The sequence below is a fragment of the Drosophila eugracilis genome, unplaced genomic scaffold (genome assembly GCF_018153835.1).
Source record: "Drosophila eugracilis isolate 14026-0451.02 unplaced genomic scaffold, ASM1815383v1 contig_2155, whole genome shotgun sequence".
In the NCBI taxonomy this organism is placed as follows: Eukaryota; Metazoa; Arthropoda; class Insecta; order Diptera; family Drosophilidae; genus Drosophila; species Drosophila eugracilis.
Genome location: NW_024573039.1, coordinates 581,722 through 606,843, shown reverse-complemented (window position 1 = coordinate 606,843; position 25,122 = coordinate 581,722). Strand labels below are relative to the sequence as shown.

Here is a 25,122-nt window from a genome sequence, read left to right as displayed (position 1 = left end):
AGAATTTTTATTAATTTTTAATAAAAGTTTTGATGGCTCTTTAAGAATATTTTTCACTAGATATTTTTTCTTAGCATTTGGTGGCCAAACATATACTAAAAAATGCTTAAAGAAAGCAAAAAATAATTATGGAATTATATTTCAAACTTAAAAATTAAAATCTTAAATATTTTTATTAATATTTTTTAAGTTAAAAAACTTCTTTTGTACTTTTAAAACTCAGGAGTGCCTTTATTTTACTTTCTACATCCAATATACAAATTCCGTTGTGCGCCACCTAGCGATTGGTGGCATTCTACAAGTTACCTTTGGCGACGTCAAGCGGTGAAACTAGCTTTATAAGCTGTGCTTTTGGCGGCCTCTAGCGTTAAATTTTTAATATAAAATTGAAACAATTTTTACTTCTTTAAAAACAGTTTTATTAACATTTAAATAAGATTTAAGTTAAACCACAAGGCTTAATTAAAAATAAAACAAAAGTCAGCTCTTCCCATTCGATTCTGATAAATTTATTTACGATTCTAGACTTAAATATTAATGTGTATATAATTCCTATATACCGCGCACTTAAAATTGGGCTTACGACTAAGCGTGAATTGTAAATGTTATTATTTGTTGTTATCAAAGGGAAAGTAGGAAGAAAGGGTAATTTTGGTATCTGAGACTTTATAAAATTTACACAATGTTCATTGTTTATTGCTTGTCGAAGTTGTCTATTAAAATACGCCTGTGTTTGTGTTTGTTTTGTCTAAGCAAACAAAATGTTTGTTTTCGTTTCGATGGTTTGGTGTTGTATACAAAATCTAAGGCTACTTAAGGAGCTGAGGGGACGCGGGTTTGCTGGGACAATGGATGACATGCTCTCCATTTATCAAGTTTGCAAAATTGCCTTGGTGGCTTGTTTTAAGCTTTAGGTTAATATATTAAAAATATAATTGGTTTTGCAACCGTTTTAACAACATTGTTGTATACATGTTTTGTATTATATTGTATGTATATAAACGTGTGTGTGTGTTTTGTGTGTGTGTGTGTGTGTGCTTAGGGATCTAAAACAATTTAAAATTCTAGGGAGAAACCGATCGCCGACACGTCCTGCCACTTAAGCTTTAATGTTTGCCAGCGGGTCTGCGATCGGAACTTAAACATAATTATATCTATCAAAGGACTGCCAAACATTGTGACAAACATGGCCCGCAGAGCTGGGCAATGGCATGTGCTCACAAGTTTCACAGTTTGTTTACTTTTAAATTAGATGTGTGAATCTAAAACTTTTCTTTTAAATAATTACAAAACAATAAACAAAAAAAATTTGATTTTGTGTACGCGTACGTGGCACTTGGCTCCCGTATCTTTGGGAGCAACTCAACAGCAACTCCTTCTGGGCAAGATTAACTGAGAGATTTACTTGACAAATGCCTCGGGCGGTATTTTGTTTTCTTTGAAAAGTTGCTCGAACACAAAGGCAGCACGATTATAGTCCCAATTCGTTTCCTCCAGGCATCTGTTTAAAACAAATCAAATCATTACTAAGTAAGCTCAATTAAAGGATCGTAATTAGAGTTCTTACTTCCGGCTCCAAAGCACATTCATTTGGCTTTGTGCACTCATGGCCTGGATCATTTGCATTTTGGTGTTCTCATCCTGTATGCCACCGGCAGCGACAGGTGCCACTGCGGCACTGCCGCTGGTCGCCGGTGTAGTTCCTGTCAGTGGAGTTCCTGGCAGTATGGCCACCGGTCCGGCCGTAACACCACCCGGATTGAGTCGACCTTGCAGACCCGATGCCCCAGCCTGCGGACTGACAGCCGTGGCACTAACCGCTGTGCTGGGCATAGCTCCGGGTGCGGGCTGGTGCTGCGAACGCTTAAATTCACGCACTTGCTCCTGCGAGGCATTCGTGATAAAGATGGTCTCATTGCGGATGCAATAGCCGGTGTTTTGGGGCACCACCACGAAGGTGCGAGCAAAGTGCCGCAGTTCATACGTCTGCATGGATGCAGGAGTGGTGGCCTCGCCACTGAGCTCCTTGAATAAGCCCGTCACCGTGAACACCATCATAGAAGTCTGCGATTAAAAGGGAAGTTATTTAATATTCATGTAGTGTCCAGGAATTATATTCTCTTGAGCTTACATTGTAAATGGTCAGGTCGACGGTGAAGGTGCGACGCTCGTGCAGCGTCTTTGGCCATTCGTCCAAAGTGGAAACGCAGGCCAGGCGTCCGTACTTCAAGTGCCGGGTGCGGTTATCTTCTCCGTTGATCAATCTCCGGAGATTCCGGTTGAACTTCCAGAAGCTGTTTAACCTTTAAGCCGAATAAGAAAAAGCATACGATGCAGGCAACTGAACGATTATCATTTGGGACTAAGCTCACCTGCCCGCTTGACTGGCCGATGGCATCGTTATGGAAAGCATCGAGTTCTCATGGTAGGCATCAAGCAGGGATTGCCTGTTCTCCGAGTCAAATATACGGAAGTACTGGTCAAGGAATTGACGTACCACTTCGGCGCCAGCGTTGTCGCATAAAAAGGAGGCCTTCGTTTCGAGGATTTGTCCTTGATCGGTTAGATCAAAAGTAACCTGCGGCGCCAGGGTCTCGCCATCCTACATGGATTTAATTTTATTATGGATTATGAGATATCTCTTCAAGTCGAAAGTTTACTAGCAGTGATGGGAATTGGAAAGAAAACCTAATGAACAATCGGTGGATAGTCGTGCAAAATAATATGTATAGATCGATAAAACCAATATGCCAGTATACCAAATGCCATCAGTAGAATTCCCATCACGTTGCTAAATAGATGGAAAAGTGGGAAAAGATTTTAGGGAGGGGCTTGCATTACACTTACCAACTTCAGTAGTTTGGGAAACTTGCGACGCACTTCGCTGTAAATAGTTCGAAGTGTGTGGATATTCGACCGTATTTTTTGTAGGTATTAGCAGGTGGACGATGATAGATATATGCGAGTTAAATAGCGAGAAATAATAATTAAATGGGTTCCTTTGTGGTACGTATGCACTGCAGGAGTTGCAGATAATACCAGAGGGCGACTCTCCCCGCTATAACGTGTGCGATTTGCATAATATACGCGTATATCATTACCGTTACTCGACAGGCTCACAAAAGTTCATAGAGCTTTGAGCAGCTGAAGGGGCAGAGGCACTAGGTGTTTGGCCATTGTTGTGCCATTATTTGATTGATGCTACTATTTGAGTGCAGCGGAAAAGTACAATTGAGCAGTGCATTGTGCCGGGGCATCTTTTGTGTACGTTTCTCTTTTTTTTTTGTATTTTTTATCTTTTTTTTAATATATATATATTTTTTTTTAACTTGTAATCTTTTTTTTTCTTTTCGCACAGTGTTGCCCCAAACAAAATCTGGCTGCTATGGCCGCCTGCAAAAGCTGTATGCTGTGTCACGTTAGTCTTATGCATGTCACGTCCCGTTCACACACCTCGCATCCGCAGGCGGATCATACGGCCCAACAAAGCCGTACATAACTAGTGTAAACGGCTTATCAGCAAAACGCGGCGGCCGCTGGCGCCAGCAGAATGTCCGAATGTGTGTCTGTAATGTCCGTTTGCATACGTGTTTTAAGAAATTTTTTTTCAGTCATCGTCATTTGTTTGATCCTGCTGGACGCTGCGCACCCTGCTGGGGGGGGCAATGCGCCACTCATCCTCCTCCGCCTCCTCTTCTTGGCAACCGCCGCATAATCAACAATCGGCGACACAACAACGCAACACAACAATTGCGCACAGGGCACGCAGCTAAGGACTTCGCACACACACACACATGCGTACTTGTCCTGTGTACGTACGTGCGCCGGCGTATGCTGGCTACATGAGTGTGCCCGTATATGTTGTAGCGGGGAGCGCGATGGGTGGGTTGGTGGGTACATTTGTTACTCATTGTAGATTATACGAGTTTATGATTTAACTACTTGGTGTTTTTGCCAACGTTTTTGCTGTTTCTGGCTGTCGGGACTGGTGTATGTCCGCCCGCTCAAGTGGAAGTGCGAATGGTGCAGGTGTAAGTTTGTTACAGTTACGTCAAAGTGTCTTTGCTTGACGGCGAATTGCTTGGGCTCTACTGTGCATTATGTTTTATTTTTTCATTTTTTCAACGTTTTTTTTTATATTTTCTTTATATTTTTTAACTGCTCTGCCCAACATCTAGTCCGCTGCCAGTGATTCGCTTTGACTTTAAGCGCAGCTTATTAAGAAAATCCTTTTCTCTAAGTGCTTTTGCCTACTCAACCGCTTTTTAACCTGGCTGAAGGCCTTTTAAACCAAATTCTAGCAAGAGATTCGCCTTGGTTTTGGTCCACAGATCTCTGCAGCGCATACGATTTATAAAAAAAGAAATCGAGACAACAGAATAATGGAAATATGGTAATCCTAATTCCTCTGTGACTCCCGACGCGGCAAATCCCACGTCGACTATTCGGTAGCATTCTCTAGAAAGGTCAAAAGAGAACCAATCACATCATAGTATACCTGATAAAGTGCTGAGAGTCCTTATAGCGGGAACGGCACGGATTGTTCTTTAAGACCAGCTCCAAGATAGACAGGTTCCGAAACACCACAAGGTGGGCCAATGATGGTATCTGAAAATAGAATTGGTTTCATTATTATATATAAATCAATTTTCCAATCTTATATTACTTACCTTGTTATCCCCCAAATAGAGAATCTTAAGATTGGGTATACGTTTATCCACGCCTTTGAAGGCCTCCATGCTGGTCATGCAGTTATCGTTCAGGTTGATGGCTTCCAGGTCGGGTATATTGTCGCAGATAATATCGATGGCGGCACTCATCACGTTTTGCCGAAAGAGTGGGCAAAATACCTGTTTCAGATCGGGATCGGCATGGAATCGGGAAAGATCCAATGCCTTGGTCTGTACATTGTATCGCTTGGCCATGGTAACCTTCATCTTCTCCTTAAAGGCATCATCGATGACCACCAGCGGTATTCCACTGCGCACTCGTGGCATTAGCCGATAGCCATCGGGTAACTGAGCATGCCTGCCCAGATGCTGTATCCGCTCGGCCACCTCGTACTCGTCGATGAAGAAGATCACGCAATTACGTTCCGTTCGCCAATATTTCGGGACAAAGACATGCGGCGCCATCGCTGCATACAGGGGACGCAAAAGGGTTTCCTTATCATATACCTGGGCATTTTGTAACTGTAAAATAATGAAAAGAAAAAAATGATTAACGAAAATCATTAGACGACTGACAATTATACGAATATAGAGTTATTATCATATGGGCCACAGATAGCAGCGGCTCAAATTATCTCATCGGCCAACTCATAACAAGAACCCAGAATGCCGGCACTGCTCCATATTTTGTGTTGGCTTTTGTCTGATCTATCAACGGGGTGTGTACAAAATAGAGATAGCTCTACAATGTCTAACCCTAAGAAAGCACGTACCAGTTGTCTGTACAAACATGCCGTAATACCCAACTTTCACTCAGCTAACTCACTAGATTTCTTCCGAACTTATTACGGAATAAAGCTAAGAAGCATAAAGATAGAAAGATAGATAGAAAGACCCAGAATTAGTCTTACAATGTTAAAATAAATAGAGAATTTTCAAAGTATTTTATCGATTATTAATCAAAAATTAGTTATCGATAAACGCCCTTTCCTTTTTCGATAAAATTATCGGTTCAAAATCAAAATTTGTTCACTTGGTAACTAAAGCACTTTCATGGCAAAACTACAAAAAATATAGCAAAAGTTATCGATAAATACAAATTTTCATTCAGGCCATCAATTTTATTCGATAAAAGTTATCGAAAAGGACTTCTATCATAATCTAATCCAAAGGGTAAAACTACGAACATTGGGTAATTGGCCATGCTCATTACACCCAATTACGATATGGGAATTAGTGGAACGCTCGCCCGCCGATTTGCATGCCATTCGTTTTCATTTCCGAAACTGTGAGTAGGGGAACTCATTCCTCACTCCCTCGTCACCTAATTACATTTTCGGGCGCAGCACTTCTTATCACACAAACTGTCAGTGATTTAATTACGAGCACTTATCCGGATATGGTGAGTGTGTACGGCAAACAGACAGCAACAGGGTGTTAGATTTCATATACCAAACAACGAGAGAGTAACTCAGAGCTCCCCTTTACTTCCTGTGTCCGACAATGCGAAGGTCAGAGATCGAGGGCCTGATACCAATATCGGTCACTTGGCTATTATTATTATTAGCCATTGATATCTAATCGGACTGCAACAGAGACGTATGTATATATATATATATCATATATATACTATATATTTTTGTAGAATTCTGTGTACAAAGAATCACTGGAATCAGTGGTAATTCAATTTATGGGATCACTTCGGGTACAGTCGGGCACAAAGATGGGGAGGCCGCCACCATATGCGAATAATGATCGTGTGAATGATCGCCATGCCGCCGCCGCCTCCCTCCCACTCTTCTTCTACCCACCATTTCGCCACTCGACCCTATTTATATCAACAGTATCAACAAGATAAGTCTGCGAACAGCCGCGGCACATCTAGCCCACTCATTCATTGTGCATTAATGCGATAAATTTATTTATTACGGGCATTAGTTATTATTATATATAATTTTTTTTTGCCTCTCTCTCTCTCTTTATAGCAGGAAAGTTCCCCCCTCTAGTTTGGAGTTGCTAGTCCTAGCGGCTGTTCTCTAATTTCCATTGATCGAAGTCAGAAATAATAACTAGAAAACGAACTTACTAGCCAGCAATATCTTTTGATATTATCCTTCTTAACTTGTTTGCCAGTCTTGGCCTAATCACAAGCTTATAAGCTTGAAAGGCCTAAACTAAAAGGCTTAAAGTAGGTCTTTTAATAGGCCATTTGGATTTTTTCGTTTATTAAGTAAGTTAAGTAAATATATAACTAGTTATTAACTAGATTTTTGCTATTTTAAAGACTTTAATTTTTGAATTTGTGTAGAACTAAGAAGAAGTCTGAAGTCTGAAGTCTAGTTACTGAATGGCCTATAGTAACTTAGCCACAAGCAGCAGGAATGTAAACATAACTTATCCAATTCACAAGTAATGATAATAAATGTTATAAATCCACTACAATATATTCAAAAAGCATTAAGAATGCACTTTGTAGAGCGCCTTTGGATCGACGACAGACAACAATGGGAAGCCCTGAATCGAAACGACGACGCACCTGATCGATAGGCAAATGGAACCGTTAAGCCGGCAAGGTCAGAGGGTTCGCAAAATAAAGATGATGACTGTATTTCTTGAGAGGGGGATCGGACATTCCCAATAACTAATAGAGTACCGCTAGAAGGGGGTGGGGAAGGGGCGGTCACACAAGGCACCACTGGATGTTGGGTGGTAGTAGAATGGTGGGTGGAATTCGAGCGGTCTGTTTGTACAGCTCACAGATATACATAGGTAGACTTATATTTATTGTATATTCAACACAATACAATGCTAAATACGAGCTCGCTGAGACATATTTCTAGAATTGATATGGAGCTATGACAACTCCGGCGTCGCAGTCGCAGCCAGCGGCGCAGCTTGGGTTGGGTTGGGCTTTCGGTTTGGTTGGCTAACAAGTGAACAACACCACAACGAGCAACACCGGCGAACGGCGCGGCATTCGCTGACAGACGTGCGCCGATGAAGCAGTAACAAATTACTAGTCCCTGGACACACAAATATATATATATATATCTATATAGACACATCAGAACAGATCCCAAAAGGCATTCATATATTAATTAACTATATACCAAGGCCAAACCGTTGAGAAATAAAACCAAAGAATGGGAGGCTGTTGCTCAAAGGATTTGGACGATAAGCGCTCCTGGAGTCCCGAGGAGACCAAAAATGGCGTAAGTTTTCAGCTCATCAATATAGCCTATGTTACATACATAGATATACCAACATCCCATTTGATTCCAGAGCACTACATCTACTATCATTGCCCAGCCGCTGGATGATGTGGGCTCCACCGGTGTCTTCACATTAACACGCACTACCACCAACACCACGCGGCAGGAGAAGACGGTGACCACCACCAATGACGAACAGGAGGATTAACAGGAGTATTAACTCCTTCTAATAATTTTATAGAGACCATACATTTTTTTTTTTTTTACACTTTTCAATGCCATGTGAGTGTGTGTGTGTGAGTTTGCTGTGAGAGTGTGTGTGAATACTGAAATGTACATACGGACAATGTGAATATGAATATGTTAATGAAACAAGTTAAGCTGTTAACGAGTAATTAATAATTGTTATGCGCCAGAATTCCAATTTCCCAATAAATTGTTGAATCACTAAAAAAAAAAAAAAAACCACCGCTTTATAAAGCCGGTAAAACAAAGTTGGTTTCCCAGGCAAATCGAATGGCCTTCTCAATGTGGTTATAAAAAAAAAAAACTGGGAAAATCATTTATTACTTGTTTTTTATTCAATCACTTTCAGTCTGGTTCGAAGCAAGTAATTATTATAATTATTTTTCTAACTTATAGATTATTCCTTTCAATAATATAAACAAAAGTAAATGAAATCCCATCAGAAGATAAATTTAAAAAAAAAAAGGCTGCTGATTATTTTTTGTTTTCGTGAACTTAGTGAATGTTTTTGTTAATCATTAAATAAACTCAGATATAAACTGATTCTATATAACAGATATTTCCAACAACAACCTTTCTGATTACAAAATTTCATATCTCATGATAACTTTTTATAGGTTTATTCTTTTTATTGGTTAATGAGCGATATGCATTCTGATTTTTCCTTTTCAGTTAAATAATACGATATCTTTTTCGCGCTCTTATCAAATTATCAAATTAATTGACAAAAAAAATCACAAAATTAGAAGCTCTTTTCGTATCTTCCATCAAATTTTCTATTAGAAATAAATAAGTTCTTAGCCGAACTCAGTCAAAAGATTCACTTAAGCGATATCTACTGTACAAATGTGGGATAACAGATTGGGAAAATGGGTCGGCGAGAGAAGGAGGCGCAGAGCCAAGGGGGGAATCCGCCAGTTCAATTGACGCGATAAGGGGGAACGATCCAACGCATTACTGGCCGATGACATCAGGAGATGCACATATAACACAAGCGACCAAGCAAATGGTGTGAGTGATTTGGGGGGATTTGGGTGACAGGGGGTTTGGTTTTACCCCCCCTTAAAGCCCACTATACACTGAGTCAGTTCTTTTTGGCTTACACAGTCACATATATATGAACGACGCTATCAACGCTATTCTGTTCTTGGCCAGAATGACTAACAGCCAAACGGGCACGTGTTTGCCGTCAACAAGCGGACTCATAGAGCAGCAATAACAACAAATCAGTCTATGGAATGTTTTGGCCATTCAACAGACACACAAACGTATGCATATTTTTCTTCTATATATGTAACATAAGCCAGCATAGTTTGCCAGCTGTGAATTAAAAAATAGAAAAAGAAAATGCAAATAAGACCTCGCAATTGCAATTTGCAATTATCAATATACTTGGCTCGTTCCTTACATGCAACAACTTGGCAATCTCAACTTGTTCGGCTGTCACTCTAGGAACGTCATTACGTGTATTTGAAAAATCGTTATAATAATGCATAATAGTGAGATATAACAATAATAATCCTACTTACAAGTGAAACTTTGCTAAGCTTTTTCGAACGCCTCAAGGCAGGCAAAAATAATTGTGGCAAAAAAGTAATTAAGTGCCGTGTCAACATGAATGTAGATTTCACGCCAAGGAGAAGAATTCTTTATTGATATTAACACAGAGATAATGGCAAAGCTTTTAGCACAATATATATGTGACAGATACAGAGAGAGAAATATTGTGTTTTTTAATGATTTTAAATTCAAGTTGGGAAACTTAAGGCAGCTTTACAAATTTTGTTTAGTTCAAAAAGTTAACTTTAAATGCTAATTAATTAGTTTCTTTATGAATAAATTTAGCTAAAAACAAGAAGAAACGATATAGTCTAATCCAGCGACTTTAAGAAACCTGTTAATGTTTTTAAATCCAATTTTATTATATTTAATTTGCCAGTAAAATACGACAAAGCGCCACCTTTAGTCAGAAAAAGTATGTTGAATACCTGATGGGGACGTCACTGCCTATATGAGGCCTTATAACCTACATTTCTTAATAAAAAGCAAAATAATGTTCCGGCTTAAAGCCTTTTTGGTAAATCAATAGGTATTGACCTAAAAATGGAAGCCACAGTGGGCATGCCAGGATGCTGAGATAAACTTGCGCTGCTTAGGGACCTCAAAAATCTGTATGCTTAATCATAACCTTGTTTCTCTTATAGATCTCAGCTGTCATACGAACAGGCGGATAGACGGGCATGTCTTAACCTACTTAGCTATTTATCCTGATCAAGAATATATATACATTGTAGGATCGGAAACGCTTCCTTCTACCTGTTTCAACGAATACAATATACCCTTCTGTTCTACGAGTAAAGGGTATAAATGATAGAATTTTCTATTATTGCTTTTTGACTCATTAATTTCCTCTCATAAATTATTAATTGAATTTTTATGGCTGCTACTATAAGTTCTATAATCAAAAATTTTAAGTGGAAAGACTAGATTTGCTTTAGCTAATAAGTTAAAGATTAGAAAATATTGATTTTTAAGTTGGATTATAAAATAAAATCATACATATATTTCTTGGATTCAATTTTGTTCTTTTGAACTGATAGTAACTTTAGGGTGCCTTACAGAAAATGCACCTTAAAAGTGTTCTAAATATGACCTTAATTTGACCAAATAAAAAACCAAAAAGAAACGCAAGAAATTTGAGTACTTAAAAAAGGTTAAAAAGCCACTTAATTAAGCCAAATAAATTGACCAATAAAAAACCAATATAAAATACGAAATAAGTTCGCAAAAAAAAGGATGATGCACGATTCGGGCAGAGAACATCTATTAACCCATATCAAATGCAATTATTAGAAAATTCTTGACTATTAGAGCTCGGTCAATTGGGTTATTTGCCAGGTTTGGGTGAGGAGCAGAAGTAACAGGAGTAGGGGGAGGGTTTGAGAGGAGGATGACAATAGATAAGATTAGGCCAGCAAACATGCAGAAAATAGAAGACAGCACAGAATAGCAGAGTAGAGCAGAGCAGAGCAGAGCACAGCAGCAGGCGGGCATACAACAAACTGCGCAGATAAATTAAATTGGAGGCGGACAATATAACGTAACACGAGAGATATAGTACAAAAGCGAAATCAAACGAAGGCACCAGGCAATTAAAGAACATATGTACAAGACCGAACGAGGGGTCGATGTATATGTGCTGGCTGCATATGCAGATAAAATAATTTAACCGACCCTACACTGACTTTTCAATCAAAACCATTTCCACACGACAGTGTTGGCTCTTTATTAAAAAAAAAATTTGCTAGCTTTTAGTAGATACAAAATGGCAAGCAAATGTGATATCAAAATAAAGGCAATACATAACATCTAAATACCAAAATCCAATAATATGATATTATCTACTAAGAAAACTATAGATTGTTAAGATCATATCAAGTTAAGGATCGGATGTTTTTTTTTTAATTAAATATATGAAATGTAAAACTACAAGTTTTTCTCTAGTTAAAAGCTATTACTTATGTTTTTATGAGATAACATCACTAATATAACACATCATATATAAATATCTTATAAATCATTTCACTAATATTTCTTTTAACATCTAAATGTTGAGAGAACAAATCATTTTGAAAGGTGTTTTAACTTTTTAGGGATTATAATAAAGACATTACATAAAGTTATAACCTCTGAAACTCCTTCAATATCACTTTTGCACTTATGTTGACTATATTATAGACCTTAAAACAAATCTCCCCCCAAAAAAAAAAAGCTAAACATTTCGAAATAACCATAACTTTGACCGGGCAACACTGTCACACGGGGCGTTCGAATGAGCGATAGGGAACCGAGTGAACGAGTCGGGTAGAAAACAGATAGAAATTGGAGCGCACCCCAAGTCCAGGCCACGATCGACAGACGAGACGGCCAGTGCCAAAGCGAAGCTACTCGCAGTCGGACGCAAACATGAATCTCATTCCGGGTAACATTCCGGTCTTGTTTCTGGTCCTGATCCTTGGCGTTTGCCTGGCCAGTGCCCTGCCCATGACAGCCGAACAGGAGCAAAAAGGTCTACAGTCCGTGGGAAGCAAATCCAATCGTATGGTAAAAAGCGAAGCTGAATCGGAATTCATTGGAAGAATCCCACCAAATGGTGATGACAGCTCCGAGGAGCCAGCACAATATGATATTGTAACATTGGTAGAGGAATTGGAGGCCGCTGGAGTACAGTCAGCTGATCGTCGGGATTTGCATACCCTTACGTACAAGGAACTGGTTAGACTTTTGGCCCTCTGGCATTTGGCTCAGACTCGCAACGTATATGATTCCAAGGGACCAGATGAGCAGCCCGACCAGGCCATCGATGCTCGTTAAATAACAAACTGCTTAATGAAGTAAGCTCGTTTATTAAAAGCCAAAGTTCAGCTAATATAAAATATATATAATGTGACAAGAGGCAAAAGGCTAGTACGCTCTTCGGAGAGCGATGATGGGTATACCCTTGCAGACATACAATTATATACTATATAATATTCCGATATGATTGGTTCAATTTGATCTACTTTCGTAACGACGTTATAAATAAATATGTATTTCTTTTTTTTTTTTTTTTTGACCATTATAGTTTTTAAAACATTTCTAATGATAGTGTCGATTATTTAGACTCGTTTAAAATCGCTAATAAACCTAACCATATAAAAACAAAAAAAAAACAAAAAAAAACAGCCAAGTTCTTATCATTTTTAAGCGTATTTATATGGTGATCCCAGAAAAAAGAACAGCAGATGACTCAGCGAAATGGATGTCGGCATAGAGAAGTAGCCAGCAAGGGTATTAAAAATAAAAACTGGAAATTGCACTTTAAGCTACGCCACAGCCTTGTGTTTCTCCCACTCGATCTCGTCTAGCCGCGGCGGCGCCGAAGCTGCCTCCACCGATATTCCACCAATCTCCGAGCTAGTCCCGGTGACCACCAGAAGCGGCATCTGTCGCCGTTGCAAACGTTTGGCCAGCGGCGGTACGAACAGATCGTGTTTTATTAGCGTACAGTCCGCATCCTGGTAGATCCGTCTATTGTTGTCCCAATTAAAAAGAGCAAACAGCCAGGACAGGAGCCAGCCACCGAAAAAAGCAATGACGAAGCCCAAGGCAGCATACCACATGTAGCTAATCCTGTACAGGTAAAAGAAATGCTCATCCTCCGCCGCCGCTTTACCAGTCATGAGGAAAACGTCACGGGCATAGCTCCTGTTTATCGGACATCCCGCCGTTGACATATCCAAGCTAATCAATGGTGGCTTTGGTTGACCAAAACCAATCCAAAAGCAGAAAGCCAGCGAGATGAGCAGACCACCAATGGCTCCCTTCTCGTTGGCCTTGGTCACGTACATGCCAAGCGTGAAGAGTCCCAGCAGAGGTCCGCCAATGATGCCAAAGATTGAGAGTGCTGCCTGTAGGAGTCCTCCAATCGATCCCGCCATAAAGGCCATGCCGATGCATAGGGCTCCAAAGAATAGCGATAACAACTTGGAGTACCACAAGGTCTGGCGATCGGATAGCGTGCGTTTGGTGCAGCAGCTAAACAAGGGTTTGAGGTAATCTTCCAGGGTGACAGCCGCCAGTGAGCTGATTATGGAGCTAATCGTGGAGAGACTGGCGCAAAAGATCCCCGAAACGAACAGTCCAGCTAGACCGGTATACTCGCCCATCGTATCCACCACGAAGAGCGGCATCACCTGATCACGCGAGTTGACCCGTCCTTCCAACAACGGATCGCAATTTCGGTAATACCAGTAGATGCATAGTCCGGAGAAGCAGGTGCTAATACTTAACAGGCATAGAATGGGCAGGCACCACCACAGAGCCGCTCGAGCGGCACTCAAACTCCTCACCGCCATCAGACGCTGGACCTGGGTTTGGTTCACTCCATAAATAGCCAAGTAGGTGGCACTTCCACCCAGTATCTGGGTGAACCAGGTGTGACGCTCCGTGGGATCTACACTAAAGTTGGTAAAATTAATACGTCCATTTTCCTGTGCCACTCGCCATATCTCCTCCAAGCTGCCCGCCTTAACCCAGGCACAAATAATCACACTAAAGACGGCGGCGAACATGAGAAGCGACTGGTAGATATCCGTGATGAGTACGGCCTTCATCCCGCCGAGCGTCGCGTAGAATGTACAGACGACTCCAACGATTACAATGGAGAATACCTGGTTCAGTCCAGTGACAGCTTCCAGCGCCAAGGCCGGGGCATAGACCACAATGCCCATGTAGAGGACCATCTGCAGCGAGAAACTCAGCGAGGCGGCCAATCGGGTGGCATAGCCAAAGCGCAACTCTAGATACTCGTACACGCTGGCCGTTTTGAGGCGGTAGAAAACCGGAATGATAAGGTAAGCGGCCACCGGGGTAGAAACTACGTATGACAGGTTGATCAGAACGAACATGGTGCCGTACTGGTAGTTCTCCATGGACACGCCCAGTATGGTGATGGCCGACATGAAACTGGCCATTAGGCTGAAGGCCACTGGGGCAACGCCCATAGAACGATCCGCCAGCAGGTATTCGGTGGTGGTGCTCTGCTTGCCGCCTACGAAACGGTAGTAGATGCCAATGGCCACAGAGATGACCAGCACCACAGCCAGGATGGTGTAGTCCCAGGCGCCCAAAGTTGCCATTGCAGATGATAGTTTCTGATGAAGGTATTGAGCTGGTTATTCCCGGCAACCCTAATCGCACATCTAATCGCTCGGGTTGATAAGTTGCCCTAATCGGGCCTCTTGAGATTCAGCAAATATGCCTTTAGGCGTCGGAACACGTCTTTACCGTCTGCCGGCCGTCGATGAAATAAAGGCCCAAACGGAACCACAAGCTGTTGCTGTTGAGCCAGCATTGGGCATATACTACGGCATTTACGACCCCGTCGAGAGATAGCGGCCTGTTGTGTTGCACCACGTGCGGCTAGAAATGGGGTAACCCGGCGAAGGATAACCATAACCGCAGCCCCAAAGCCCTTGGAATCCCTTTCGGTGAGTGGGTCATCCTCACCGAGCCACCAAACTACTACCGAAGGCTCGGCTCCACTGCATTTTCAGCTCATGGGGACAAACACTTGTGGCTGGCACTGTGGCCAACAGAGTTTAGCCATCCATAAATATTTATTTACCCGCTCGTTGACTTGCAATTGTAATTGTTGTAGCGATTGTCGTTAGCTGTGTAGAGCTAACCCCCTTCCCATACTTTTTCTTGTTTGCTTTACGATTGTTACGAGTGAAATTAATTAATAAACACAACGAGCCCAGAGGCAAGATGTCAGTGGAGGTCTGGAGCAGTGTTCAAATAAACAAATAAGCCAAAACATTTCATATTTACAAGAAAGGTGCAACCTATGCTACTTTTGCCGGATGCTCGGGTCATCAACGCGACTTTTTGTTGATATCGAAATAAGAAACCGCCACCGAATCACATGACTTTCTTAGAAACCCAAAATAGTTCTATGGCTGCCGGCTATCGTAAATCTGGTATCTATATGGACCAGTCTGGAATGTGTAGATGTAGGCGAGAAATCAAATAAAATACAAATAAACCATAAGATTCTCTTTAGAAGAAATATGCAACTAAAGCGATTCTGAGCGACCTTACACGATTGCCCTAAAACATAACAGACGAAAAAAAAAAAACAAACTATAAATGTTTATACGACAATGATCAATAAAAATCTGGCATCTATATGGTACTTTTGCGATTTGAGAAATCACAGCGACCTTTAGCTTATGTCCAAATAACTAACAAACTACTATCAAATCACATGATTTTACTAGGGACCACTGCTGCTATGATAAATGTGATATCTATATGGCATAGTTGTCCAAACTCACCGTCACTTGATACCAGCCAAAGCTGTTGGGCATTAGTTTGCCGAATTTGCCGCGCGGTATGGGCGATCCTCTTCGACGGGATGTGGGTCGGTCCTGCTGGAAATATGAAAAGCAAATAAAAATATGTTTAGGCGTTTGGCTTTGGATATGGTGGGAAAGATTGGTAGGCACCTTGAGGGTCGTGGTCATATCGTTCATGTCATCATCCTCGTCCCATCGACGCAGATCCTCGGGACGCAATTTAATGTCCTTTTTGTTGTTTGGAAACTGAGAAGGCTTAAAACTGACGCGCCGCTTGTTGCGATCCTTGCGTCGCTGGCGATCCTCCACTTCTGTAGGAGTTCATAAAGGGTTAATAGTGATGCATTGTAAATTTTTATAGATATATTTACTGACCATCGAAATCCTCAAGAGCGGAATAACGCCCGCCGCCATTGCCGACGTTGTTGTTGTATCGCTGACTACCACCACCTCCTCCGCCTCCACCGCCACCACCTCGCTTAGGCATCTTGGTGTCTTCTTTAAAATTTGTACAACAACAAAAAAAAAAATGCTCACTTCAGCACGTTTTTCGCTGATGTGTTGTTGTTGCGAAAACTGTCTTAATGGCGAAATAAATGTATTTTTTTCGCATAAAATGCAGACAGCGTAAAGTGCCGCCAAATCCTCGGGCGATTTGCACCAAATTTCCTTCACTTTATACTTTATGGATATTCCTTTTTGCTGATTTTAGTAGGCCGTATACAACGCAATTTTATGAAATTAACTTATTTAGTTGCTAGTGACGAGAGACCTGTGTTCGATAGCTTGACGATGGTTTGCACAGACTGTTAGATGATTACCTACATGCGATGGCCTGCTGTTCCCGGAAAAATGTATTTTTGCGTCGGCAATGTTGCGGGAAAGCCAAGAATCAGGTAAAAATCTAGCGTTCGAAGGATTATTGTTAAGTGTTGTTTTCCCTTCGGCGCTTTGTGAATGGTCTATCGATAATGGCGGGCCCACTATCGCGTAGGTCGTGATCGGAGATGAAAGTCTAGCTACTACTTATCGCAGTGATTTTAGCGGGACTTTACTGAAAATGGAAATAAATTTTGGAAATAAAAATATTCGATATGTAAGAGATTTCTTAATTCATATTTAACGAACATTGTTCATATATTAAAAAAATATTACTAAATTATACACATTATCGGTATAAAAACGATTACGTACTATTATTAGTTTTGTCAGACTAGATGTTTCTTTTAATAAACAATTTATTAGTGCATTCAGACCATTTTTGAATTAAATTTTTTTTTTAATTATTATTTCCTTTAAGCAGTCATATGTTTACGCATTTTATTTTCTGGTTGCAGTGTATTTGTAATACCTAACTGCTAATCGATAGTCGGCAGCACGAAGTGTGATTTATTGAAATCGAAGTCGAGTCCGGTTTTATTATCAGATCAACATGTCGCAGGTAAAGAGTCCACTGAAGATAATCCGGTCTACTTCCGAGGACCAACTAGTCCAGGTGCTAGCTGACCTTCTGAAGCGCTGCTCCCAGGAGGCGTTGGCCAGACAGGATAAGTTTAACGTGGGACTTTCAGGTGAGGATCGGGGTCAGACCGGTCAAGGGGGTTAGCTGATAAGCCCAACTTGAGGTCACCTTGCCAGGTGGAATCATCGATATTCCAATCCCAAAGTCAAGTGTCCAATTTTATTTACAGGTGGATCACTTATCCAGTTGCTGACTAAGGCCCTAAAATCGGCAAATTTGAAAACTACCAACTGGGTGTTCTTCTTCTGCGACGAGCGATATGTTCCCCTGGACGATAGTGATTCCACCTACGGAGCCTATAGAGCCGAATGGCTAACACATTTGCCTGAAATCAAGGAATCCCAATTCGTCCGGGCCGAAACAACCAAGTCGCTAGACGCCTGCGCCGCTGACTATGAGGCGAAAGTTAAGAAACAAGTAGATCAGTTCGACCTCCTGCTGCTGGGCATGGGTCCCGATGGTCACACCTGTTCCCTCTTCCCCGAGCAGCCATCTACACTCCAGGAGTCAGAGAGACTGGTCATCCCCATCCGAAACTCACCCAAGCCGCCGCCCGAGCGGATCACCTTCACCCTGCCGCTGATAAATAAGGCCCGGGATGTTGCCTTCGTTGTAACGGGCGCTGGAAAAGCCAGTGTCGTTAAGGTGTGTGAGATCAATAATTTGGTGTACGGAAAGTAAAAAATTTTAGGTTGTTCTGGTGATCCAGGAGTGTATTTCCTTAGTTCAAATTTGTAATATTTAACTTTAAAATTTAGTTGCATATTTAAAAAAAAAAACATCTTTAATTTCAGAGCGTGTTTGTCAATCAGGACAAAAAGTTTCCTGCTGCTTGGGTGAATCCCACAAAAGGACAGTTGACGCTAATTGTGGATGCGGGAGCTGGAAAAGAAATTTAAGCCTTATCATGACATTCCCTAGAGTACTAATGAATCTTGTAATTAATGATATTTTTGATACAATTGTATTTTATTACTTGAGCAAGGGCGAAAGCTGTGGCGGGTAGACAAAAATGTTATTACTCCTGTTGAGTGAATTTTCTTAATAAAAAATTTCGAGATATTTAATTTGTTATAAGTAACCGTTACAATAATTTGCGTTTTTTAAATCAATTTACTTTATTCAACAAGAATTCAACTAAGTGTATTTTTTATTTTCTTTTTATTGTACTTTGTGTAGAATATGCATATGACCTTTTAAAGCAGATTTAAATGTTTATTACTTATTTTTAATTAAAAAATATAGATTTACCTTAATTGTCTGCTATCGGCTATGTACTATTTATCGATTGTTTCGTGGATTTTTCGTGTGCCTGCACTCGGTAACCTAACGAATGCCGCACCCAGTATGACCGCACTTGAGGTCACAACAAACGCGTTATATTGGTAAAAAAAATTAAGGAAATGCAGCAGCAGCAGCAGTTGTCCTAATTGTTGATGCCCACATGCAATAGCAAGGACTTTAGGACGCGAAAGAGCCATGGCAACGCACCAGCCGCACCCGCATCCGCTACTGGAGCAGGGTTCCGGTCAGGAGTCGGAATGCGAGCCGGCGGGTAGCAAGTTGGTGCCTCTGAACGCACTGAACCCACTGAACACACTGGACACCGTGGATGCAGAGCGCGTCTGCCGCGTTTGCCTGAAGGACACAGCGCTGGACGGGGATGTGCACTTTATCTTCAACGATGCACCCGTCGAAGAGGGCGCCAATCTAGCCCGTATCCTGGATGAGTGCACTCTGTACCAATGCCAGCGGCACGACGGGATGCCTTCGCATATGTGCGGCTCTTGCGTAGAGGGCGCCCGCCACGCCTATCGCTTTAAGCGGCAAGCGGAGCGGTCATATTGTTCATTGGTGGCCCTTTTGGGGCGCGTGCCTCAATTGAAGGCGCGTGGAACCGAGACAGCCAGCCAGACGGATCAAGTGGCCCTGTTGCCATGCGAGATGTGCCACGACCAGTTCCTTAATAGCTTGGAGCTCCGCCTGCACCGCAACCAGGTGCACAGGACGACCAAGGATGGCACAGTGACAGGCGCGGATGGCCTGCAGCCCGAGGAATTTAAGTGTAAGTTCTGCCCACAGCATTTCCCGCATCTCCGGCAGCTTCGCAGTCATTTGGCGCGGAGCCACGAGCAAACAGCACGGCTTCAATGCGCGCATTGTCAGCGAACCTTTAGCAGACGGGATCATTTGTTGCGCCATATGCGCAATCAGCACCGGGACGTGGACGATGACCTGCTGCGCACCTGGCCGCCGGCAGACGAGGACACCATGCACAGCGACGACGGGGATGAGTTAGTCTCCGCCGAGGTTTTACTAAACGAAGAGGACGACGATCATGACGGAGTTACAGAAACCTTCCATTGCAATACGAATCCCATTTCCAGCAACGAGGAGGAGGAAGAAGAAGCCAATGCGGCGAACCAAACGCTGTGGCTGCACATCAAGCCGGAGCCTTGTTTGGAGGCGGAAGAAGTCGAACTGGCCATGCGACGCGAGAAAAGACGTCGACAACGGGACAAGTTGGAATCTGAGATCGATGGCACCATTGATCAGACCGTGAAGAGTGAGTATAGATTCCCCCCTAATTCATGACAGTTAAGAAACATCAGGTAAAACAATTTGCATTTTCCAGATGAACCTATTGCCATCGGCGACTCTCAGTTCAGCATTAAAGAGGAAAGTGCCCTTGTGGGCAGCGAGGATGAGGCACCAATGGGAGTCGAAGATTTCATGAAGCTCCATGTAAGTGGAGAATTGCCACTCAGTGATGAGGACAGATTCGATGAGTTCGCGGACGAAGATAGTGACCTTGATGAGGATGAGGATGACGAAGAAGACGGAGGAGAAGATGACGATGGTGAATTCCGGCTAAAGCAGGAGCCGTTGGACGGTGAGAAACCTCCGAAGAAGTCAAAGTCGGGGAGGCGGCGGCGCCGTAACAAGCAGGGCGAACCAAATCCAGAGAACCGTTGCGAAGTTTGCCAGCGCACTTTCTCGCGTCATTGCCACCTGCTGCGCCATAAGCTTTCGCATTTGGAGAAGAAGCCACACAATTGCCCGCACTGCCCCAAGGCGTTCGCGCGCAGCGACCACCTTAAAGCGCATGTGCAAAGCCTGCACAGCAATAAAGAACATAAGTGTGCGCTCTGCGAGGCGGCATTCTCCCGACTGGACGCATTGGAGCGTCACAAGGTCAGCAAGCACAATGGCGAGGGCCTTGAGCCGGGCAGCGAGCTTAAACTGCAACTGGCGGAGCACACATGTGAGTACTGCTCCAAACGATTCTCCAGCAAGACCTACCTGCGCAAGCACACCCTGCTGCACACCGACTTCCTGTATGCGTGCAAGACCTGTGAGGAGACATTCCGCGAGCGAGCGCAGCTTAGGGAGCACGAAAAGACCCATACGGGGCAGCGAAACTTCCTGTGCTGCATCTGCGGCGACAGCTTTGCCCGTAACGACTACCTCCGCGTACACATGCGGCGTCACAACGGCGAAAAGCCCTACAAGTGCCGCTTCTGTGTCAAGGCTTTTCCCCGTGCCACCGATCTCAAGGTGCACGAACGGTAAGTGATCTAAAAAAAAGTATAGTTAACAATGTTTTCTGCGGTACATTACAAGACCTTATGGTACCGTAATACAATTCTAGTTACCACACGGGCACCAAGCCGAATCTGTGCAATACCTGCGGCAAGAGCTTCCACCGGGCCTACAATCTAACCATCCACATGCGAACCCATACCGGCGAGCGGCCGTATAAATGCGACCAGTGTCCCAAGAGCTTTACTCAGAGTAACGACCTCAAGGCGCATATCCGGCGGCATACCGGCGAGCGGTACAAGTGTCCGCATTGCGATGCCTACTTCCTGCAGTTGTATAATATGCGTAACCACTGTTTGAGTGCACACAACAAGCACATCGAGACAAAAACCGGGCGCCTTCAGCGGACAGGCCTATTGGACGACGGAGGCCAGTCCCACCTGACCACTGTAGTAATGCCGCCGGCACGTTATCCACATGAAGTGGATCCGCAGCTGGCCGCAACTGGAGCTGTCGGTGCTGAGAGCTCATCCTCGACCACCGTCATCCACTCACCGGGTACATACAATACCGCAGCAGCGGGACTAGCTCCGGGGTCGACTGCCGCCGCTCCTGGCGGCACACTTGATGGGACCACCTTTGCACCCACGACGGTTAATGCGACAGCTCCTTTTGGCGCCTTCAACTTTCCGCCGGTCGTTATGGGTAAGCACTTTACAACATTAAATATAAATCTCAAGAACATGAGAATATCTCTTTCCTTGTCTAAAATGTATATCCATCTCTTTTGATTTCAGCGCATCTCATGTACAATCACGGAGGAAGTAGTCAGCACAGCCAGAGTGGTAGTGATACGGGCAAATAGCCATTGCCTTGGCCAATATCCATTCAGCACAGTGTGCTCCTAATCCTGCTCCTGTGGACACTGGTCCTTCTTATCCCGAACACACATACACACAACTATTCCAGTGTAGTCTTAAGCTTCCCTCTGTATATAGTCGGCGTAATGGAGAGGAGTCGATGCCACCGGGCTGGCCAATTGAAAGGGTTCATCACAAGCGCGGGCACCACCCATGCCGGCCATTTTAATGTGTTAATATTGTATTTAATAGTCGAATAAGAACTGCTTACATCTAAAAGCGCAATGCAGGCGGTTGGATCATTTTTATATAGCTTACATCAGTGCGCATGTATGTATATTAAAGCAAAGCGCTCCCATCCCCCTAAAATGTTTAATAGATGAGCAAATAAATCGTGAAAGCATAGTAAAACATAGCATAGTTACATCGACTTATTTTTCATAATGATTAAGATTTTCATTTAATACACATATTCTGTGAATAACTTTTAAAAGAAAAAAAGTATTCTCACATCACTTACATTACAAAATTTAAAATAGAAAAATTATAAACTTAATCATATTTCTGTATATGATTCTTATTTTTTACAAGCTACAATTTTTGTCAAAACTTCATAAAACATTATCTCGTGGTCAAGCAAAGCACACTTAATTTTTATTTGAGAAACGTAAAACAGAAAATAAAATGAAATACATAAAGAAACGCCAACTGTTAATGAATATTATAGTAGGTACGTGTTAAGTTAATTTCAAGTGCATTTAGAACTGTTTTCGCGGCTGCACCACCATTAGGCTTTCTCGTGGAACCGGCAGATTGGCATTCACCTCCGGATGACGCTTTCTGGTAACGGCCATTTGGTGTCGCTGACGCGGCAGCATTGAGGAGCGACTGGTCGGCTGAAATTCGTCATAGCTCACACCATTCTCGGCATTTTCGTCCGTTGTGTAGTCTGTGTCGTTTGGTATGTCCTGATCAGTGGACTTCGTACGCGGCTTCTTGCTGGACCGCGTCCCAATGCTGCGCCTGCCCATTCCACCGCTACGTCGCAGTGTGTTATCCAGAACGCGAACCCGTTTCAACGGTGACTTAGTGGCCTTTAGTTGGTTCTGCTGATGATTGACGGTGAGCAATCGCTGGGCTGGCGACGCTTTCATCGAGTTCAGGGTGTTCATTAAGCTGCGCTTAGCGTTTGGTGTCCTGGGCCCTGTCTGCAGGCTGGAAGGATTAAGCCGCTTGTGCAGATTGCCCGTACTCTTCGTGACGTTCAGTGGACGGAGATACTGTTGTGAGGGCGTCTTGCGCAGCGACATAGTGGATGTGGAGAAGGTCGACATATTGCGCAGAGTTCGTGGCGTCCGCGGAGCTGTCGATCCCGGAGCGGGTGGTGGCATAAACTTGCTGGCCGATGCCGGTGCCTTTTTGCGTGCCGAGTTTTGCTGTTTAGCCTGGCGATGCCGCTCCCAGTCTGCGGCCATAAGGTCTAAGATGTTCTGGCCGTGCACCAGGAAGGCAGTGTTCTCCTGGGCCTCGTATGCCTGTACTAGTTCTGTAATCTGCTGCTCAATCTTGGGCAACTTGGACGTGATGGCCTTCCGCTCTTTTTCCTCCTTGAGCAATTGGCCACCACGGTTGTTAAAGCGATTCGGCTCGTTTGCCTTGGCCTCCAGTGCTTCCATGCGAGCCCAAAGTTCTGCCCGGCTCTCATACAGATCAAATATATCCTTGTTTTTGTTGTAGAAGGTCTTAAGGTCGTCCAGTTCTAGTTCGTGTAACTCCAGGAGGTCCTCATTGTAAAAGTCATTGTTGTAGTTTGAGAAACGCAAGCGCTCCTGCGGGCTCTTCAGCGTAAGATCCCACCACTCCTTGATCTCGAGGCGTAGCTGTTTGATGAAGGTCTTCAGGTTCTGTCGTTGTAGGGCCTGGCAGCGATCCAGCTCTTCACGCAGGATATCGTAGGTGCGCTGAGTATAGGATGTGGATTCACGCACGCGACGCATTGCATATTCGTCAGTCTCTTGGATTCGGTCCCACAGAACATGAATCTTCTCGCGCATTTCGTCGATACGCTCTCGCAACTCCTTCACCTGGTCGGCGAAGCATTTTTGCATGTAGCGCAGGCGTTCAAAGGCTTCCGGTGTGAGACAGTGATCAACCTGATTGAGCAGACGCTCCTCGGAGTCCGTCTGGGGCAGACATTCAAGCAACTTCATATCATGCTTGATACTCTGACGCAGCTGGTCCATCTCCTTGAGGCGCACCACTCGCTGGTCGCGTAGCTGCTCGAGGCGATCCCTAAAGGCGTCCATCTCCTCGGGTAGAGGCAGGGGATCAGCCAGCAGTGGATGTGGCAGCTCGCCCAGCTCCTCGCAGAGCTGCTCCTGCTGTAGTAGAAGCTCGCAAATCTCAGCCCGGCGCCCGGCCAGCTCCTCACGCAAATGTTCAATGCTCTTGTCTAGCTTCAATTGCCAGATGACCAAAGGCATATCATCTGGACGTTCACCTATGTCTACCGACTCGTGAAGCAGCCGCGTTAGGTCGGTAGCCTCTGCACGTAAGGCTGCTATATCACCCAGGATTGCTTGCTGTTTCTCCCGGGATTCGTTTAGCAGATCCGTGAAAAAGCTGTGCGCATGGTCTTTCAGCCTGTGCAGAAACTCGCCGCAGGTCTTCGGCTCAAACAAGTGCGACCACATCGCGTGTAACTGGTCCACGTGCTCGCCCGTCATCTCCAGGATCTGGGCCTTCACCGCAGTGGCACTCGGAGTATTCATTATCTCGGTTTTATTAAAAATTTCGTTTTCAGAATATGCTTGTTTATTTTTTCGTTGATAACTTCCTGTTAGAGCAATGGAAATCTTTTATTTGTTTAGCATGTCTATCTGGGAAACAACCGAAATAACTTGACTTTTGTTTTCAAGATGAACTCCACTGGACGGGGATTCGGAATGTGGGTTTATTTAGAGTGCATCGCTGCACGAAATTAAGTACTGAATGAAACGATGACGCCAGACTGAATTTTCGGTAAATTCAAACTGAAATGGCGGCCAAAAATGTTGCCACCTTGTTCGGAACCAGTGTTGCAAAATGTTTCCAAGACAAGGGCTGAAGCATATGTGTTATAGAGGGGAAATTCTAATCAGTTAAAAATTTGAATAATCTACTTTGTAA

The 25,122-nt window shown here is 43.4% G+C and overlaps 7 protein-coding genes across 9 annotated transcripts; 4 read left to right on the top strand and 3 right to left on the bottom strand.

Moving 5' to 3' along the window:
- Positions 1-487: 487 nt before the first annotated feature.
- On the bottom strand, positions 488-16,992 carry LOC108117597 (nuclear RNA export factor 1). 3 transcript variants are annotated; one of them, XM_017230112.2, is made up of 11 exons: positions 16,855-16,992; positions 16,405-16,801; positions 16,180-16,340; positions 16,009-16,104; positions 4,671-5,192; positions 4,499-4,608; positions 2,848-2,884; positions 2,373-2,602; positions 2,132-2,303; positions 1,568-2,064; positions 488-1,501 (listed from the first exon to the last, which is right to left on the bottom strand). In XM_017230112.2, exons 2-11 carry the CDS (start codon positions 16,514-16,516, stop codon positions 1,402-1,404), a joined length of 2,037 nt encoding a protein of 678 aa, XP_017085601.1. In that variant the 5' UTR covers positions 16,517-16,801; positions 16,855-16,992; the 3' UTR covers positions 488-1,401. The 3 variants fall into 3 exon arrangements, with proteins under 3 accessions (XP_017085601.1, XP_017085600.1, XP_017085602.1); XM_017230111.2 differs by having other exon boundaries at positions 16,405-16,992; XM_017230113.2 differs by having other exon boundaries at positions 16,009-16,101; positions 16,405-16,992.
- Positions 7,613-8,347, top strand: LOC108117600. Its single transcript, XM_017230116.2, has 2 exons — positions 7,613-7,882; positions 7,953-8,347. The coding sequence occupies exons 1-2, from the start codon at positions 7,814-7,816 to the stop codon at positions 8,088-8,090; spliced, it is 207 nt and encodes a 68-aa protein (XP_017085605.1). The 5' UTR covers positions 7,613-7,813; the 3' UTR covers positions 8,091-8,347.
- On the top strand, positions 12,054-12,666 carry LOC108117599. The gene has a single exon (XM_017230115.2). The coding sequence runs from the start codon at positions 12,095-12,097 to the stop codon at positions 12,500-12,502; it is 408 nt and encodes a 135-aa protein (XP_017085604.1). The 5' UTR covers positions 12,054-12,094; the 3' UTR covers positions 12,503-12,666.
- On the bottom strand, positions 12,515-15,968 carry LOC108117598 (putative sodium-dependent multivitamin transporter). Its single transcript, XM_017230114.2, has one exon. It carries the CDS (start codon positions 14,806-14,808, stop codon positions 12,994-12,996), a length of 1,815 nt encoding a protein of 604 aa, XP_017085603.1. The 5' UTR covers positions 14,809-15,968; the 3' UTR covers positions 12,515-12,993.
- Positions 16,993-17,395: 403 nt separating the features above from the next.
- LOC108117590 (probable 6-phosphogluconolactonase) lies at positions 17,396-18,613 on the top strand. The gene is made up of 3 exons (XM_017230093.2): positions 17,396-17,600; positions 17,721-18,196; positions 18,346-18,613. Exons 1-3 carry the CDS (start codon positions 17,462-17,464, stop codon positions 18,448-18,450), a joined length of 720 nt encoding a protein of 239 aa, XP_017085582.1. The 5' UTR covers positions 17,396-17,461; the 3' UTR covers positions 18,451-18,613.
- Positions 18,614-18,890: 277 nt separating this feature from the next.
- On the top strand, positions 18,891-22,369 carry LOC108117607 (zinc finger protein 37). The gene is made up of 4 exons (XM_017230131.2): positions 18,891-20,117; positions 20,187-21,120; positions 21,204-21,799; positions 21,892-22,369. Exons 1-4 carry the CDS (start codon positions 19,031-19,033, stop codon positions 21,957-21,959), a joined length of 2,685 nt encoding a protein of 894 aa, XP_017085620.1. The 5' UTR covers positions 18,891-19,030; the 3' UTR covers positions 21,960-22,369.
- Positions 22,370-22,583: 214 nt separating this feature from the next.
- LOC108117608 (protein regulator of cytokinesis 1) lies at positions 22,584-24,995 on the bottom strand. Its single transcript, XM_017230132.2, has one exon. The coding sequence runs from the start codon at positions 24,723-24,725 to the stop codon at positions 22,713-22,715; it is 2,013 nt and encodes a 670-aa protein (XP_017085621.1). The 5' UTR covers positions 24,726-24,995; the 3' UTR covers positions 22,584-22,712.
- Between the last annotated feature and the right edge of the window lie 127 nt (positions 24,996-25,122).